At 36.2% G+C, this 16,014-nt stretch overlaps 1 protein-coding gene across 5 annotated transcripts in view; it reads left to right on the forward strand.

Annotated features, from left to right (window-relative positions):
* Window positions 1-16,014, forward strand: part of EFCAB7 (EF-hand calcium binding domain 7) — a 56,923-nt gene that overhangs the window by 21,057 nt on the left and 19,852 nt on the right. For 4 of the 5 annotated variants that reach the window (XM_036026215.1, XM_036026216.1, XM_028513721.2 and 1 more), the window contains 4 exons: window positions 3,523-3,664; window positions 7,058-7,167; window positions 9,464-9,621; window positions 10,514-10,647. In XM_036026215.1, the coding sequence (XP_035882108.1) occupies window positions 3,523-3,664; window positions 7,058-7,167; window positions 9,464-9,621; window positions 10,514-10,647 (544 nt within the window). The remainder of the gene's footprint in view (window positions 1-3,522; window positions 3,665-7,057; window positions 7,168-9,463; window positions 9,622-10,513; window positions 10,648-16,014) is intronic. The other variant, XM_036026217.1, reaches the window with a different exon arrangement.

The following is a 16,014-nucleotide window of genomic DNA, read 5'->3' on the forward strand; positions in this document are numbered from 1 at the left end:
ATTAGGAAAAATTACATAAAAATCAAATGAGGTTGGTAAAACTAGGGGGGTTTCCCCTATTTTTTAATTTCTATGTTTAGATGTATTTGGTGCTATGAAAACAATGTAAAACATGAAAATAATTTTGATTTATATAATAGATGATATATAAGTATATGTTAGGATAATTTAGCCTTTTAAAAAGTGAGTGAGAAATCAATTTCAATGTAAAATATGTTTGTTCTTATTTTTTAAGTGCCATATAACTCTTTCTGTAATGGATTCATACTATTTTTATATTATTGTTATACAGCAAATGCACATTTTTTCAGTAGTTATCTTATTAGAGGCTTGAGCTTATTATTTTTATATTTAAATATCCTTACAGATAATTTTTTTCTTTAAGATTACTTGCCCTTTTTAAAAAATCTGCACCAGAAGACATGCTTATTGGTTTTAGAGAGAGGGGAAGGAAGGGAGAGAAACATTGATGGGAGAGAGAAACTTCGATCTGTTGTCTCTCATACATGCCCTGACTGGGGACCGAACCTGCTATGGGGAACCTGCTATGGTTCGGTCCCCAGTCCCCCATACATCCCCCTTATTCCCCCATGCAACCTAGGTATGTGCCCTGACCAGCAGTCTAATGCGCAACCTTTTAGTTCACAGGATGACGCTCAAAGCAACTGAGCCACACTAGCCAGGGCACAGATAATTTTTTTAAATCATTCATTGCAAAGTAACTCCAAAACCTCATTAATATCTTTAGAAGTCATTAGGAGTAGAATAGAAATATGTATTACATTTTAGGTAGGCATGTCTACTAATGATAAAGTGAAAAGCACTTATGCACACATCCACAGAATGGCACAATTTTTCATACCTTCAATAGACAATCCTTTACTTTCTGCATAAAGTGCCATTTTCAAGTTGTACTTAATTCTAATTATGGGATCCTGTGTAAACATATTAGTTTGTTTTTTATTTTATTTTTTAATATACTTTATTGATTATACTATTACAGTTGTCTCATTCCCCCCTGCAATTTCCCTCCTATCCACAACTGCCCCCTCCCTTAGTTCATCTCCATGGGTCATACATATAAGTTCTTTGGCTTCTCCATTTCCTATACTATTCTTAACCTTCCCCTGTTATTTTCTACCTACAATTTATGCTTCTTTATCCCTGTACTTTTTCCCCTATTCTCTCCCTTCCTCCTCCCTGCTGATAACCCTCCATGTGGTCTCCATTTCTGTGATTCTGTCCCTGTTCTAGTTGTTTGATTAGTTTGCTTTAGTTTTTTTTTTTTAGGTTCAGTTGTTGATAGTTGTGAGTCTGTTGTTGTTTTACTGTTCATAGTTGTGATCATCTTCTTTTTCTTAGGTAAGTCCCTATAATATTTGATATAATAAGAGCTTGGTAATGATGAACTCCTTTAACTTGAACTTATCTGGGAAGCACTTTATCTGCCCTTCCATTCTAGAGAGCTTTGCTGGATAGAGTAATCTTGGATGTAGGGCTTTGCCTTTCATCATTTTGAATACTTCTCTCCAGTTCCTTCATGCCTGTAAGGCTTCTTTTGAGAAATCAGCTGATAGTCTTATGGGAACTCCTTTGGAGGTAACTGACTCCTTTTCTCTTGCTGCCTTTAAGATTCTCTCCTTCTCTTTAATCTTGGGTAATGTAATTATGATCTGCCTTGCTGTGTGCTTCCTTGGGTCCAACTTCTTTGGAACTCTCTGAGCTTCCTGGACTTTCTGGAAGTCTGTTTCCTTTCCAGATTGGGGAAGATCTCCTTCATTATGTTTTCAAATAAGTTTTCAATTTCTTTCTCTTCCTTTTCTCCTTCTGGCACCCCTATAATTCAGATGTTGCAGCATTTAAAGTCCTGGAGGTTCCTCACCCTGTCCTCATTTTTTTGAATTCTTGTTTCTTCATTCTTTTCTGGTTGAATGTTTCTTTCTTCCTTTTGATCCAAACCATTGACCTGAGTCCCAGTTTCCTTCCCATCACTATTGGTTCCCTGTACATTTTCCTTTATTTCACTTTGTATAGCTTTCACTTTTTCTTCTGTTTTGCAACCATACTCAACCATTTCTGGGAGCATCCTAATTACCAGTGTTTTGAACTCTGCATCTGATAGGTTGGCTACATCTTCGTTGCTTAGTCATATTTTTTTTTTGGAGCTTTGATCTGTTGTTTCATCTGGGTCATTTTTTGTCTTGGCACACCACTTATGTGGTAAGGGGTGGAGCCTTAGGTATTTGCCAGGGCAGGGCCACCCATTTTGTTGCATGGTGGCACTGTATGTGGGGGAGGTGTCTGAGAGGGAACAGTGCCACTTGCTCCTCTCTCAGCCAGCTTTCAGTCACTTCCTCCACTACCCACAAGCAAATTGGGCCATTCTGGTGCTGATTCCTGGGTGGGCGGGCTTGTGTACATTCTGGGACCCTGTGGGTCTCTCCAAGGAACTCTCCTGTGAGGCTGGGAGTTTCTCCCACCACCACAACCCCCATAGGTTTTTTCAGTCAGAGGTTTTGAGACTTTCTTTTTCTGCACTGGAACCCTGGATGCACGGGTTGTCTTGCTCCCAATTGTTCCCCCTAGTTTATCCACATGCAAATATGGGACCACCCAGTCTGCCAGCCACTGCCTTGCTGTGTGTCGTCTCTGCCCTGGCTGCCCGTCTCCCCACCTCCTAATGGTCTGGATGAATGTTTCCTCTTTAACTCCTTGGTTGTCCTTCTTTTGGTTGTGTGAGGAGTCAAACTCTGTCTACCTATGCCTCCATCTTGGCCAGAAGTCAACATATTAGTTTGGATTAGGAGAAGGGATTTGGCTAAACCAGAAGATAAGAGAGCCCATCTTATAGAAAGGTCTTTTTTAAAACCAGTATTTATCAATATGTTGCTATAGCTATGACCTTACTCACTGTTATTTTAGTACATAGACTTGAAAAATTACTCTCATTGTTACATACTTTATCTTTAAATACAAAATCAGATTGCTTTTTCTTTCAACATATCAATTTTAGTGGTCTTCCTTTATTTCTGTACGCTCCCTTGATTATTGCGGCATGTTTATTTATTAGTTTGTTTCGATATGCCCTTCTCATGAACTTTACTTATTTTTTATTTCTCTTCATTATTTCTTTCCCTAATTTTTCATGATCTTAGTTCTGGTGTTCCTCCAATGTACAGTTCATGGATTGCTCTCTCAGTTTGTGTTGATGTCACCTCCCTCCCCCCACACACCAGACACACATTTACTGAGCACCTGTAATGTGTCAGGCCCTACTTTAGGAACTGGAATTATAATATTATTTTCATATATAATTCATTTTTGTCCTAACTATATACTACTATCAGTTGTGGTTGAGTTGTGTCATGTCTGCTTTTTAACCTTGCAATGATAGTTGCAAATTCTGGAGGTCATTGTTCTGTTTACAATTATTTTATATCTTCCTCAGACTTCTTCTCATTGCTATGAATGCTATAAACATTTAGTAGACATTGATTGAAAAATTTTTTTTTTTCATTTCAGGAGTGGCAATGTGTACAATCAAAAGGGTGTTTTTTCTTAGAAGAAGATGGCGAAATCATTAGTCATCAATACAGGATGCAAATAGCTCAGAGGTCCATGGTTTATTTAACAATTAAGCCATTAAATCTGAGCCAAGTTGAAGGCAAGTTTTAAATTTTTATATAATTTTAAAACTATTAGTTTATACCCTCTTTGAAAATACTTATGTAAGTATCTGATAGTCCTATTTAGTGAAGAAAATAATCTGTCTGAGAAACATGTGGTTACATATGTTTAAAGAAGAAGTTAGTTTATTCCTAACCTGTTAACATATTTTGCAAACCAAGTAAGGATTTTTATATATATTTAAAGCATGTTTTATTTTAATTCACTTAAAAACCTTATGAGATAGAATTAATTTCATTTGCTAATTAATCCTTAGCTTTGCCACTTATCAATTTTTACCATTAGTATGTTTAAGAGAAGTTCTATAGAAATATAGTTTAAAGCAATATGAATTACAAATATTTTTGAATAACTTCAAAGTCCTATGTCATATGACTTAAACAAATCTTTGCATTTATGGTAACATTCTTTTTTGTACATAAATATTAATTAAAATAGTAATTTCCTAGTGTCTAAAAGTGGTTATATATTTATTTCTTTATTTATTTTATAGAGAGGGAACAGGAAGAAGAAAGAGAGGGAGAGAAACATCAGTGTGTGGTTGTCTCTCACGTGTCCCTTACTGCAAGGGTACCCAGCCTGCAACCCAGGCATGTGCCCTGACTGGGAATTGAATTGGTGATCCTTTGGTTTGTAGCCCACACTCAATCTACTGAGCTACACCAGCCAGGGCGATCATATAATTTTTAATTAGTGAAAAATGTCTATAAGTGCTTTCTCTAGAAATTACTTTAATGTTGATTATTTTAAATATTAATGTTTTGTTTTATTATGTTTACATATAAACATTTTCTAACTAGAGAGTTCTTCCTTATTCCCATTCTTGTTTTCTACCTAAAGTTGAGATTCTGTTTTCACTGTTTATCTTATAGGACACTTACATTTGGTAGTTGATGCCTTTAAATAGCAATTACAGTAGTCATTTTTCAGATAAAGATATCAAGATGGGCCTACAAATTCAATGTAGTTGTTCATTCTCTACATTCTTACAAAAAAGATTTCTTTATTCATTTATTTCTCAAATATTTATTGAGGGCCCATATACTTAGTAGCATTTTAGGTGCTTATGAAACATCAGAATACAAAAACAAAAATCGATACCCTTAGGAACTTTCATTCTAGTGGGGGTAATAACAATAAATAATACAAAATAAGTAGTAAATGACATGGTATATTAAGAGGTGGTAAGTGCTATGGGAAAAACATAGAGGGAAGGTGCATTGTGAATGCCAAGGGAATATGGGTTGCCACTGAAATGGAGTGGTTACTGTGTGCTCCATGAAAAACCTGACGTCTGAGCAAAGACTTTGAAAGAAGTTTATCAATTGTGAACTGCTACATGACAAACCATTTCAAAACTCAGTAGCTTAAAACAGTTTGCTTATAAACTGGTCTTCTGTTTAGTTTTGGTCTGAGTTAGGCGTGGCTTTCTCTGTAGGGCTCACTCATGTCTCTGTTGTCCACTGCTGGTTAGCTGCTGTCCGGATTTACTGGTCTTGCCTGGGCACTCTACTCTGTGTGGGGTCTCAGTTAGGATGACTTGACTCGGCCTCATATAATCTCTTATCCCCTAGTAAGTCAGCCTGGACTTGTTCTCACCGTGTAACAGTGACCTGAGAGAAAGCGGAAACACCATAGAGCCTCCTGGAGCCTGGGCTCAGAAGTGGCGTTACTTCTGTTACAATTTGTTTTTCATAGCAATTCACAAGATAAGTCCAGATTTATAAAATGAAGAGATAGATTTGACCTCTTGGTGAAGGAGCTGCAAAATTACATTGCAAAGTCATGTTACAGCTAAGGACGGCCATTTTGGCTGTCTTCCACAGAAGACAAGGGAGGAAGCTTTGTATGTGTAGGGGTGGTGGAAAGGATGAGGGAAGACTGAAGGAGGTGAGAGTATGCCTGGTTTTAGAGGAACAACAAGGTGGCTAGAGTGGCTAGAAGGAGGTAAGGAGAGAGTAGTAGCAGAACTAGGAGGAACAAGGACAAAAATCAGATACAGGTGTTTTGTTTTGCCATAATGAAGACTTAGCCTTTAATATTAGGGAATGAGGAAGCCTTAGGAGAATTTTTCCCATGGCTGCCATCAAGATTTTCTTTTTATCTTTTATCTTCAACAGTCTAAATATGTGTCTAGGTGTTTTTTGTTTTCCTTGTGGACACTGTTTTCTCTGTGTGGGGGGGTCGGATTTCATGCTTAGGGCTCTCTGAGCATCTTGGATTTATGGCTTGTTGTCTTTCATAATTTTAGAAAAATGTCCACCTTTATTTCTTGAAATATTTCCCTGCCCTCTTCTTTTTCCACTTGCATGGTGCCTGACATCTCATCCTCCTGTGTTTTACAAGTAAGCCAATGCTTGCATTTCATCCCTCCTGGGGAAGGTCTGTCTTCCCTTGGATTTCAGGTTACCCTGTGACCTCCCCTCTGATAGATTCAACAAAAGTTATGATTTAGAAGTTAATGCACTTTTCCTTGTTGCTAGGGTGGGAGCAACATTTTCCCAACCTTAACTCCATGAGGAGATTTTGAATAGAGACAGGACATAATCTGACTTATATTTTAACAGGAGCAACCAGGTTGCCATATTGAAAATAGACTGAAGGTTGTCCAGGAGAAACAAGACCAGCAAGGATGCTATTGCAGAACTCTAGGAGGGGAGCGATTATGCTTTGAACTGGGATGTACAAAGGATAAGAAATAGAAATTCTGGATATATTTAGAAGGTCAAGCCATAGGGTTTCCTGAGGATTGGTTGTGATATGTGAGAAAATAAAAATGTTAAAGATGATTTTGAGATTTTTTGGCTTGGCAGTTAAAAGGAATGAATTACTACTAACTGAGGTAGAGTACAGATGGACAGTCTTTAAAAAGGGGTTGGAGGAGGTCAGTTTTAGACATAGAAGTCCAGGTGGGAATGTCGAATGGGCAGTTGTTATGTGAGTCTGACGTTCAGAGGTAAGGGTCCAGCTGGAGATCCGGACATTGGAGTTGTCAGTGCATAATCAGTGTCTGGCGTCTCTTCCTCCTTCCATGTTCCTCTGCAGGTAAGCCAGGGCCTGTCTCCATCTCTTCTTAAAAGGGTTGTTTTTGTTTGGATTTCAGGCTGCTTGTCTGCCTTGCAACCTCAGCTTTCTGATAAGTTCAAGAAAAATTATGATTTTTAGAAAGTGTGTATGTAGAGAATGGTTCTAACTCATAGTATATAAGTATGGGCCTTATTGCAAATGCTATGATGTTTTCATATAAAAGTAGAATGTGTATTTCTAAAAAAGAAATCCAAAGAGAAAAAGAAACCACTAACTTCTTTTTTAGATAGGAAAGAATACATAGTGATTGCTTATTTGAAGATTTTGGGTTTTTTGTTTATAGGAAAACCATCACCTTGGTTATCAGTTGATACTGCCTTATATATTCTTAAGGAAAATGAGAATCCAACAAACCTACAGCTCATGTGTTTTACTGAACTACGAAATAGAGAAGTATACATATTTATTTTCTAATGTTTAATTTAAAAATATAGTGCAAACTCAAGTTTGGGGACAATAGTAGTTTTTGTATATATTTTTTAACTTTTGTGTTTTTTCTTCCAACTAAGGTATATACAATCCTTAAACACTATGCATATTACCTGTTTTTGTTAATTGTGAGGGACTTTTTCTTGTTCTCTGAGATTTAAGCATTGAGACTTGATTGACAATCTTAGCTTCATAACTTAAAAGTTATGTGACATTGTACTTCACTTTCCTCTTCTCTAAATGTCCTGATGCCTCACATGAACATTTTTTGTTATACTCAATAAAAATGGTTGATACCAGCGGACTTTCCCCCTCTAAATACAAGCAATTCAAGACTAGAAAGTTGCTTTAGATGTTTATCTTACTTATAATACTACTGCAAAAAAAAAACCCTTCAAGATTACTACCCTCAGGTTTGACTCATATTATAGTGTACAAAAATAGATTGATCTAAAGAAATGCCTTTAAAATGATTTTATATGTTGCCCATAGGGTTGCTCTGATCTTTTCTAATTATATATTTACTCAGAGGCCAAATATGTGAGGCAGATACATAAATGTGGCTATTTATTTTATGAGGACTACAAAATACATCTGCTACACAACAACAGGAATAATACTATTCAAGGGCTTACTGCAATATCATATTTAATCTTTATATAGGTTCAATGACAGACAAACATTTCCCTGATGGAATGTTATATAAAAGTCTTTATTGTAGGCTCCCTAACAGACAAGAATAGTTATAGGCGAGAAACAAATAAAATGACAGAAGTTAATGTTTTGACTAAACTCCTCTTCAGAACTGACTACAAAGTTAAGTTCAAGATAAAGCATTGTCTAAAACAATAGCTGTTCCCGTTTTTGTTTTGGATAAAATTACTTTCTTATGAGATTGCATGTGTAAAAATGTGAGTATATAGCAAGCCTGTAATAAAGTTTGAATGAGTTTCTATTTACCTCTCTACTATATAGGCTTTTGGTTATCTGTAATATGTCATACTTACAAAGGACTTTTCAGTTTTAGTTTTAGTTTCACAATTATTTTTTTAAGAAGAGTTTGGTGCCCATGAAAGACTTTCTATTTGCCATCCACAGTGGCAATTGAAGGTTATATGTGGAGATAAGGGAGGTTCATGGGATAACATATATTAGGGAGCAGCAAGAACTGTTTTTCACTCCTGGCTGTCAGTCTACATCTGGCCAATCTAAGAGATAGGGCTTCCAAAGGATGGCTTTGGGCTATATGTAGTCTTCAAAATCACCCTCAGTTTTTAGAGTGCTTTCTACATTAAAATGAGACATGGTCACTTTAAGATGATTATGGTTCATTCCTCTGATTCATGAGTGCAGAAATTGGCCTGATCCTAGACTTCAGATAAGCAACTTTATTTTGGATATGAGTACCCAGGATGACCTAAAAATATACCTGGGTTTTTAAAGTTTTTGAACATACTACCAGACAGAAATCCCTAGAGCTTTTCTGTGCTGAAGGGCAAATAGCTGACAAAAAGTGCTTAGATTGAATATATTTGACAGAGATAGCCCCTAGGTGTTACAGGAAGCCTTTGGGCTTTAGAAAGCACGTAGAAAGTCCATAGAGAAGTAGCATTTTGCTTTCTTTTATAGAACAGGAGAATAAAGTGTTTTCCTAGACAAATATTGTACTATTCATTATAAATATCCTGTGATGAAAAATGATTTTATATAAGGTAGGTTTTTCTGGGATTCTGTCATCTTATATAGTCCATATTACATAATAGTAATATTCCAGTGCATTTGTCTAATTAATTGGATTCTTACAAATATGGCTAATTTATATAAACAGTTAACTCTTTTGAATATATTTAATTTTTATTTTGTGTCATTTAAATCTGATTTACAAATCATATATTTATATTTGAATCAGATTAGGGAACTGTAACCTTAAAAAAATATTCTAAGATATCTTTCTTTGCCTCCCATTGAAGATATTTGCATAAGTTATTTTTGAAAATTACCGAGGATGATATAGAAATTAAATAATATCTTACCTGTTATATTTTTAGGCATTTAAAAATATACATATAGAGAACAACACAAAGCTGCACATCTAATGGTCTTATACGAGGGTTACCACTGAAAAAAGAACTTGATAGAACTATATAGAATTGGTGAATATTGATTTAAAAAATATTTCTCATGCTTTTTCAGGAGGAAGATTAAAAGTAATTGAGACTTAATGGTGGTTATTTCTTTTTTTAAACTCTTTTCAAAAAAGGTTTTTGGATGGACTGGTGAACTAGGACCTGGGATTTACTGGTTAATTCCTTTCACCACTGGCTGTAGGCTGAGGAAAGAAATACAACCAATAACAGAAGAAGCCCAGCTTGTATATAGAGATGAAACAGGAGAATTATTTCTTACAAAGGAATTTAGGTAAGTCTTGTTTCCTAAGGTTAGAACTATAACATTTAGACTGGATATATACATTAGCAGCCTGTCTTCCACCCTTTCCTTTGGAGCTGCCACCCCTACCCCATTATTCTAATTCAATAATTCAAGTCTTTACTAGTCATCTGAAAGTGACCCTCCATTCACAGGTCTGGGGTTGCCATTCATTTCTGGGTTCCACACACTTAGCAAGTCAGTTTTAGTCATACATCTACCAATTTCTCCTCTAGTAGGCATAGTCTTACATCTAGATCCTGCTACTTGCACTGACTTAGATAACTGTCAAATATGAAATCCAAGCACTTAGGTAGTTCTCCAAAACCCTAGATATACACAACACCTGGTAGAAAGGAAGAAATAGGATAGAGAAAGAAAAGAAGGGGACTACTAACAATTGAGAACCTTCTATGTGTTGAAATACTGATTGCTTTAGAAGCTTCTTTGCCTCATATAAAACTAGACTGAATTAAAAAATATATTTGGAGCCCTGGCTGGTGTAGCTCAGTGGATTGAGCACGGGCTGTGAACCAAAGGGTCACCAGTTCAGTTCCTAGTCAGGGCTCATGCCTGGGTTGCGGGCAGTGGGAGCCATGTGAGAGACAACCACACATTGCTGTCTCTTTCCCTCTCTTTCTCCCTCCCTTCTTCTCTCTCTAAAAATAAGTAAATATATAAAAAATAAGAAAGCTGTAAAAAATGAGGGAAGAAACTCAGTTATAAATATATGTGTGTATATATATTTGGATACATTAGCTTTATAGTTCACAAAAATTGTTCAATGCCTTGATATTACTTCCTTTTGAAAGTTGTTTTTATAGAAAGCTTCAGTCAAGTTACCTTGAGGAAAAGAAGTAATATGCTATTTTTATAATTTTAGGTCAACTTTATCAGATATATTTGAAGTAATTGACTTAGATGGAAATGGTCTTCTTAGCCTTGAAGAATATAATTTTTTTGAATTGAGAACAAGTGGTGAGAAATGTGACGAAGATGCTTGGGCTGTCTGCAGAGGTAAGCACTTTTCTCTTTCTTAATGGATATGTTAAAAATATATAGCCCCCACTCTCATTCTTAAGAAGTAAAATGTCAGGCTTCTCCATGGAATATTGTTATAACAATTAGGACAGTTTAAAAGTAGTAGCATTGTTTGTAGACCATAAAAACTTAAACATTTATTTTACTTAAATTGATAGTTGGCGTAGTAATCAAAAGAAAATATGAATTAAAGTACTTAATTGTAATTTTATTTTCAACCTGTGCTCTTTGAGCTTACAATGTAAAAACTTTGTCCTAGCCCTTGATACTGATGGGACCGCAGTGGTCAAGAGTCCCGAACTGTGCCCAGGAGAGGGCAGCAAAGAGCTCTAATAGACTAGAATTTTACTAAAAATTAAGAGGTTTCCAGGAAGTTGTTTATACCTATTAAGAATTCTTTGGTTTGTTGTATTTGATTTGCATTTAAAAAGTGCAGCCATGGAAGTATGGAAACCAAAATACCAAAGAAAAATACTTTGAATGAGGCAAAAGCAGTTATCACTTAGAAGTGTGGGAATTTGTATTTAAGACAAAGACTGAAAAGTCAAAGGGAAGGCCAAAGAGCCATAGCCAACTATAGGTCACAGAACAAGAAGTTTGAGGAGGCCCAAATGCAGTCAAGAAATAGATTAACTCATGTATTTCAGTCACTGGGGTAGTACTATGTCCTACTCCTCTGGTTCTTAAGCTTGGCAAAGTCAGTGAACCAGGTGGGAGTCTGACAAGTCTGTTTATCTAAACAGAAAGCAAGGTAGAAATATTAATATAAAGGGTTTTAAAAATATATCTCTTTTTAACTGAAAGCATAATAGCATAATCAATAACAAGAAATGTACATTGATTTATAATATTAAATTTTGACTAACAAGATTGATAATTCATTTAATAGTGTATTATTTTTAGAATGATGTAATTATCTTGTAACTTTAGTTAAATAATCTTTTTGCTTTCTATTATTGGCATTAGAGCACATTTTGTAAGATTGATTCATAATTAGGATTTATGGGAAAATTGTTGATAAATAAAATTTGTTTAATAATTAATTAAGTTGGTAGAATTGATAGTTAACATTTTTATAAGAGTTTATTTATTTATTTTTTAGAGAGGGAAGAGAGGGAGAAAGAGAGAGAGAAACATCAATGTGCAGTTGCTGGGGATCATGGCCTGCAACCCAGGCATGTACCCTGACTGGGAATTGAACCTGCGATGCTTTGGTTCGCAGACTGCGCTCAATCCACTGAGCTACACCAGCCAGGGCTGATAGTTAACATTTTTTAAATTGTATTTTATTGTTCATGGTATTATAATTGTCCCAATTTTCCCCTTTGCTATCCACCACCCAGCCCCTTCCCTCCCTCAGGCAGTCCCCATACTGTGTCCATGTCCGTGGGTCATGCATATATGTTCTTTAGCTACTCTATTCCCTGTTGTACTTTACATCCTCATGACTATTCTGTAACCACCAATTTGTACTTGTTAATCCCTTCACCTTTTTCACCCACCCCTTGACCCCCCTCATATCTGGCAACCATCAAAATGTTCTCTGTATCTCTGATTCTTTTCTGTTCAATTTGTTTATTTTGGTTTTTCTAGATTCAATTGTTGATAGATATATATTTATGGCCATTTTATTGTTCGTATGTTTTATCTTCTTCTTAAAGAAGATCCTTTAACATTTCATGTAATACTGGTTTGGTGGTGATGAACTCCTTTAGCTTTTTCTTGTCTGGGCAGCTCTTTCTTTAAATGATAGAGATTTTTAATGATAGCTTTGCTGGCTAGAATAATCTTGGTCATAAGTCCTTCCTCTTCATCACTTTGATTATTTCTTGCCAGTCCTTTCTAGGCTGCAAAGTTTCTTTTGAGAAATCAGCTAACAGTCTTATTGGAGCTCTCCTGTAAGTAATTAATTCTTTTCTCTTTCTGCTTTTAAGATTCTCTCTTTGTCTTTAAGCTTTGGTATTTTAATAATGATGTGTCCTGGTGTGGGCCTCTTTGGGTTCATCTTGTTTGGAACTCTATGCACTTTCTGGTCTTATGTATCTATTTCCTTCACCAAGTTAGGGAATTTTCTGTCATTATTTTTTCAAATGGGTTTCCATTTTATTGCCCTTTCTTCTGGCAACCCCATGGTGCAAATGTTGATACACTTGAAGTTGTCTCAGAGGCTCCTTTTATTTTATCTTCATTTTTTTGGATTCTTTTTTCTTGTTCTGATTGCTTGGTTGTTTTGTTTGTTTTGTTTTGTTTTTGTTTTTGTTTTTTTGCTCCCTTATGTTCCAAATCATTTATTTGATTCTCAGCTTCATCCACTCTACTGTTGTTTCCCTGTAAATTGTTCTTTATTTCAATCAGTGTGTCCTTCATTTCTGACTGGATCTTTTTTATGCTGCTGAGGTCCTCACTAAGTTCCTTGAGTATCCATATAACCAATGTTTTGAACTCTGCATCTGATAGATTGTTTATCTCCATTTCGTTTAACCCTTTTTCTGGGGTTTTGATCTGTTCTTTCATTTGGGCTATGTTTCTTTGCCTCATTTTGGTGGCATTCCCGTGTTTGTTTCTATGTATTAGGTAAAGCTGATATATCTCCCAGGCTTGGTAGAGTAGCCTAATATAGTAGGTTTCCTGTAGGGTCCAGTGGTATAGCCTCCCCTATCACCCAAGCTGGGTACTCAAGGTGTGCCCACAGTGTAGGCTATGTACACCCTCCTTTTGTGGTTGAGCCTTGGTTGCTGTTGGTACGTTCAAGGTCAGCTACTGCCTGTGTTCTGTCTGGGGTCACACAGCATAAGCTACAAGGCAACATGCTGATGGCTGCTACTTGTGCTAGGCTTGGAGGTGCCCAGGTGAGGCCAAGCTGTGAACCAAGGCTGGCTGCAGCAAGTGCCAGGCCTAGGGCCAATTAGAGGTATGGGGATCACTGAAACCTGATGCTGCTTGTTTGAGAAAATTTATGAAAATCTGAAGCATAGGCTAATACAGGCCATTGGTATGGAAACGCCACTGAAAACAGGTTGGGTGGGCCTGAAAGTTGGTTGAGGCAGGGCCTCAGCGAATCACCATGGTGGGGTAAACAGTGTGAGCCAGGTCGATGGATTCTCAGATACGGTGCCTGCCTGCTGGGTCGGTGGCTTTTTGGGGGGAGAGCTGAGAGAAGGAACAATGGCCTCTTTTAGCACTTCTGTCTGGGAGAAAGCTGCCCCGCAGCTCTTACCCCGATGCTGGACAATTCAGTTCCTCCCCATATGTCTCTGATGACTTTCAATCTGCTGCCCCCACACAAGAATTCTGAGGGAGAAAGTCTGTGTGCAGGCTTTTTAAAAGGAACTTCCTGGAACTCTAGAAGTTTCTGTCTTCCATAGTCTCAGTTCCTGCTGGTTTTTATAGCCAGGGGTTGTGGAGACTTTATCTCCTTGGCACTAGAACTCCGGGCTGGGAAGCCTGAGTGTGGGACTGAGACTGTGATTTCTATGCCCCATACGCAGGTGTGGGAACAGTCTGTTCCACGTCTTCCCCCCTCTTACCAATCTTGATGTGGTTTCTTCTTTAATTCTGTAGCTGTAGGAGTTCCATTCAGCTCCATTTCTAATGTTCGTGAATGACGGTGGTTCTATAGTTCAGTTGTAACTTTGATGTGGTGGTGTGAAGAGGCAAGCTGGTCTTACCTATGTCACCATCTTGACCTGATAGTTAACATTTTTGAGAACTTGCCATGGATCAGGTGGAAGCACTTCTACACATCAACTCTCTGAACTGTGTGCTGTATTCTCATTTTACAAATAAGGAAACAGAATCAAAGAGGGTAAGTCACTTGACCATGGTTACACAGAAAAAAAAAAATCACAGCTGAATTTCAAACCCAGGCAGACTCCAAAACCATAATTACCATGCTATAAAATATCCCCAAGAATGACTGACTTAAAAATGATTTGGGGGGAATGTCTCCTTTGTCAACATTAAAAATACTGCAAAGAAACAGGTTTTGTAGGTTCTGAAATGTTTATATTCTTAGTCATATATAATATCAATTTTATTCATCTTTCTCGATAAAAAAATATTATTTATCTGTAAGATAATTTTAGTAAACTTTTTAGACTTAGAGTTACCTTTTTTTTATTAATAGACTTTATTTTTAGAGAAGTTTCAGGTTTACAGTAAAGATTAACTCTCCCAAATATCCTTTCTTCCTCTGCTACCATTCTCCCTGTTTTAAGTATCTTGCATTAATATGGTACATTTGTTAAAATTGATAAACCAATAGTGATACATTATTATTAACTAAAATCCATAGTTTATATTAGGTTTATATTGTATTGTAGAATTCTGTGGGTTTTCACAAATATATCATTTTATGTATCTTGCATTATAATATCGTATAGAATCATTCCATTGCCCTAAAAATCCCCTGTGCTCCACCTATTTATCAACCTATTCATCCCTCCAAACTTTTGGCAAACACTGATCTTTCAACTGTCTGTATAGTTTTGCCTCTTCCAGAGTATTGTTTTATTCGAATATTATAGTACATAACCTTTTCAAACTATCTTCCTTCACTTAGCAACATGCATTTAAGTTCTTTTATGTCTTTTTGTGGCTTGATAGTTCATTTCTTTTTAGCACTGAAAAATATTCCATTGTTTGAAGGTACCACTGTTTGTTCATTTATTCACCTATTAAAGGACATCTTGATTTCTTCCAATTTTTGACAATAATGAATATAGCTGCTATAAACACTAAATGTGCAGATTTTTGTGTGTACATACATTTCAACTCATTTCAGTCATTTCAGTTCAGTGATTGCTGGATGGTATAATAAAACTGTATTTAACTTTGAAAGAACTGCCAAAATATTTTCCAAAGTGGCTGTACCATTTGGGTTCCCAAGAGCAGTGAATTCCTGTTGTACCACATCCTCGTCAACATTTGGTACTTTCAGTTTTTTTGGATTTTAGCTATTCTAATACGTGTGTAGTAATATCTCATTGTTTTACTTTGCAGTTCCTTAATGAAATATGACATTGAGCATCTTTTCATATGCTTGTTGCCCATTGGTATATCTTCTTTGATGAGGTGTCTTTTCAGATCTTTTGCCCATTTTTTTAATTAAGATGTTTGTTTTCTTATTGTTGAGTTCTTAGTATATATTGGATACAAATCTTTATCAGATATCTACTTTGCAAATATTTTCTCAAAGTCTGTGACTTGTCTTTTCCTTCTCTTAATATTGTCTTTCGCAGAGCAGAAGCTTTTACATTTTAATAAAGTCCTACTTACCAATTTTTTCCTTTCATGGATCATGCATTTGGTGTTGTATCTAAAAACTCATAGTCATACATAAGC

Source organism: Phyllostomus discolor, chromosome 5 (assembly GCF_004126475.2).
Source record: "Phyllostomus discolor isolate MPI-MPIP mPhyDis1 chromosome 5, mPhyDis1.pri.v3, whole genome shotgun sequence".
Lineage (NCBI taxonomy): Eukaryota > Metazoa > Chordata > Mammalia > Chiroptera > Phyllostomidae > Phyllostomus > Phyllostomus discolor.